Genomic DNA, 2,443 nt, shown 5'->3' on the forward strand with positions numbered 1-2,443 from the left:
AGGACAGTAGGACAGAGGGACAGTAGGACAGAAGGACAGTAGGACAGAGGGACAAAAGGACAGTAGGACAGAGGGACAGTAGGACAGTAGGACAGAGGGACAGTAGGACAGAAGGACAGTAGGACAGAGGGACAATAGGACAGTAGGACAGAGGGACAGTAGGACAGTAGGACAGAGGGACAGTAGGACAGTAGGACAGAGGGACAGTAGGACAGAGGGACAGAGGGACAGTAGGACACAGGGACAAAAGGACAGTAGGACAAAGGGACAGTAGGACACCCACCCAGCGGGGGCTGCAGCATGTCTCCGCTCCTTTCACAGCTTCCTATTGGCTGGATGTCGGCGGCGTCCACGAGGCGCCAGAAGTCGTTGGTGTTGTCGCTGCCGTCTAGACGCAGGCGCAGGCGCGTCCCCATCATGCCCATCACCGTGGCGATGCACACAGAGTTGGAGTTGCGAGGGTCTCGGGCCTCCAGCTTCATGCCTGACTTAAACTCGTTGGGGGGCGGGACTCTGGACTATGGGGGGACACGGAGACACCGTCAGTCGTCCAGATGTGGGGTGGTGCTGTCTTGGGTTGTCTCGGGGTGTTACCTGTCTGAAGCAGGCAGGTGAGGCTGCCGAGGACGAGGTTTCCCTCAGGTACTCCTCCCAGCTGAACGGTTCTGTCAGCAGAAACAAGACGGCCATTTATATTCAGAACCGGGTCAACGCATTCAAGATGGCCGCCACGACAAACACAACAAAAACCTTCAAACTCAAGTTAGACGAGTGTATTGAGCTAAACTCTGGTGTGGTAGTAGCTGAGAGTCCTTCAGAACTCCCTCTCGTTTAACCCTTTAAATGTTTAACCCTTTAAATGTTTAACCCTTTAAATATTTAACGCTTTAAATATTTAACCCTTTAAATATTTAACCCTTTAAATGTTTAACCCTTTAAATATTTAACCCTTTAAATATTTAAACCTTTAAATGTTTAACCCTTTAAATTTTTAACCCTTTAAATTTTTAACCCTTTAAATATTTAACGCTTTAAATATTTAATCCTTTAAATGTTTAACCCTTTAAATGTTTAACCCTTTAAATGTTTAACCCTTTAAATATTTAACCCTTTAAATATTTAACCCTTTAAATGTTTAACCCTTTAAATATTTAACCCTTTAAATATTTAACTCTTTAAATATTTAACGCTTTAAATATTTAACGCTTTAAATATTTAACCCTTTAAATGTTTAACCCTTTAAATATTTAACCCTTTGAATATTTAACCCTTTAAGTATTTAACCCTTTAAATTTTCAACCCTTTAAATATTTAACCCTTTAAATGTTTAACCCTTNGCTAACTTTAACCTGCATGCTATATAAAATTCTGCAGCTAAAGACTAACTTTTAGCTGCATGCTATACAAAATTCTCCAGCTAAAGGCAATTTTTAGCTACATGCTATACAAAAAGGCTGTAGCTAAAAGCTAACTTTTAGCTGCATACTATACAAAATGCAGCAGCTGAAGGCTAACTTTTATCTGGATGCTATATAAAATGATGCAGCTAAAGGCTAACTTTTAGCGGTATGCTATACAAAATGTTGCAGCTAAAGGCTAACTTTTAGCTGCATGCTAAATGCAATGCTGCAGCTAAAGGCAACCTTTTAGCTGCACACTATAAAGAAGGCTGCAGCTAAATGCTAATTACATGTGTACAACAGACAAACTCTAAAGTCTAGCTTTTAGCTGCACATGTATTCAACAGACTGGAGCTAAAGGCTAGCATTAGCTGCAAGTGTCTGCAAACGGTTTCAGCTAAAGGCTACATTTTAGATGAATGTGTGTACAACAGGTTGTAGCTAAAGGCTAGCTCTTAGCTGAATGTGTGTAAAACAGGTTGTAGCTAAAGGCTAGTTCTTAGCTGAATGTGTGTACAACAGGTTGTAGCTAATGACTAGCTCTTAGCTGAAAGGACGGAGGGTTAAAAACAAACCGTTGGATTTGTCGAGGGCAGAACCTGCTGAGATGCTGCTCCGTCTCTCCTTCTTCTCCTCTTTTGGATCTAAAACCGGACAAGAACCAGAACTCAGCTGAGTTTTGTTTACAGACGGATTTAAAACCTAAAAAACTGAAGAGGTTTACCTCTCTGAGGTGTTCGACCCATGATCCCCGTCACACAAGTCAGGACCTGAAGAGACTCTGAGAGACACAAAGACCCAAACAGAACCTGAAGAGACTCAAAGACCCAAACAGAACCTGAAGAGACTCTGAGAGACACAAAGACCCAAACAGGACCTGAAGAGACTCAAAGACCCAAACAGAACCTGAAGAGACTCTGAGAGACACAAAGACCCAGACAGAACCTGAAGAGACTCTGAGAGACACAAAGACCCAAACAGAACCTGAAGAGACTCTGAGAGACACAAAGACCCAAACAGAACCTGAAGAGACTCAAAGACCC

General features: G+C 42.5%; 1 protein-coding gene across 1 annotated transcript in view; it reads right to left on the reverse strand.

Annotated features, from left to right (window-relative positions):
• Positions 1-2,443, reverse strand: part of LOC106532085 (polycomb protein SCMH1) — a gene marked incomplete at its 5' end in the record, with an annotated part of 41,137 nt that overhangs the window by 22,848 nt on the left and 15,846 nt on the right. The window contains 2 exon segments of the mRNA XM_014028079.1: positions 284-518; positions 595-665. Coding sequence (XP_013883533.1) covers positions 284-518; positions 595-665 — 306 coding nt within the window.

Source organism: Austrofundulus limnaeus, unplaced genomic scaffold, assembly GCF_001266775.1.
Source record: "Austrofundulus limnaeus strain Quisiro unplaced genomic scaffold, Austrofundulus_limnaeus-1.0 Scaffold716, whole genome shotgun sequence".
NCBI lineage: Eukaryota > Metazoa > Chordata > Actinopteri > Cyprinodontiformes > Rivulidae > Austrofundulus > Austrofundulus limnaeus.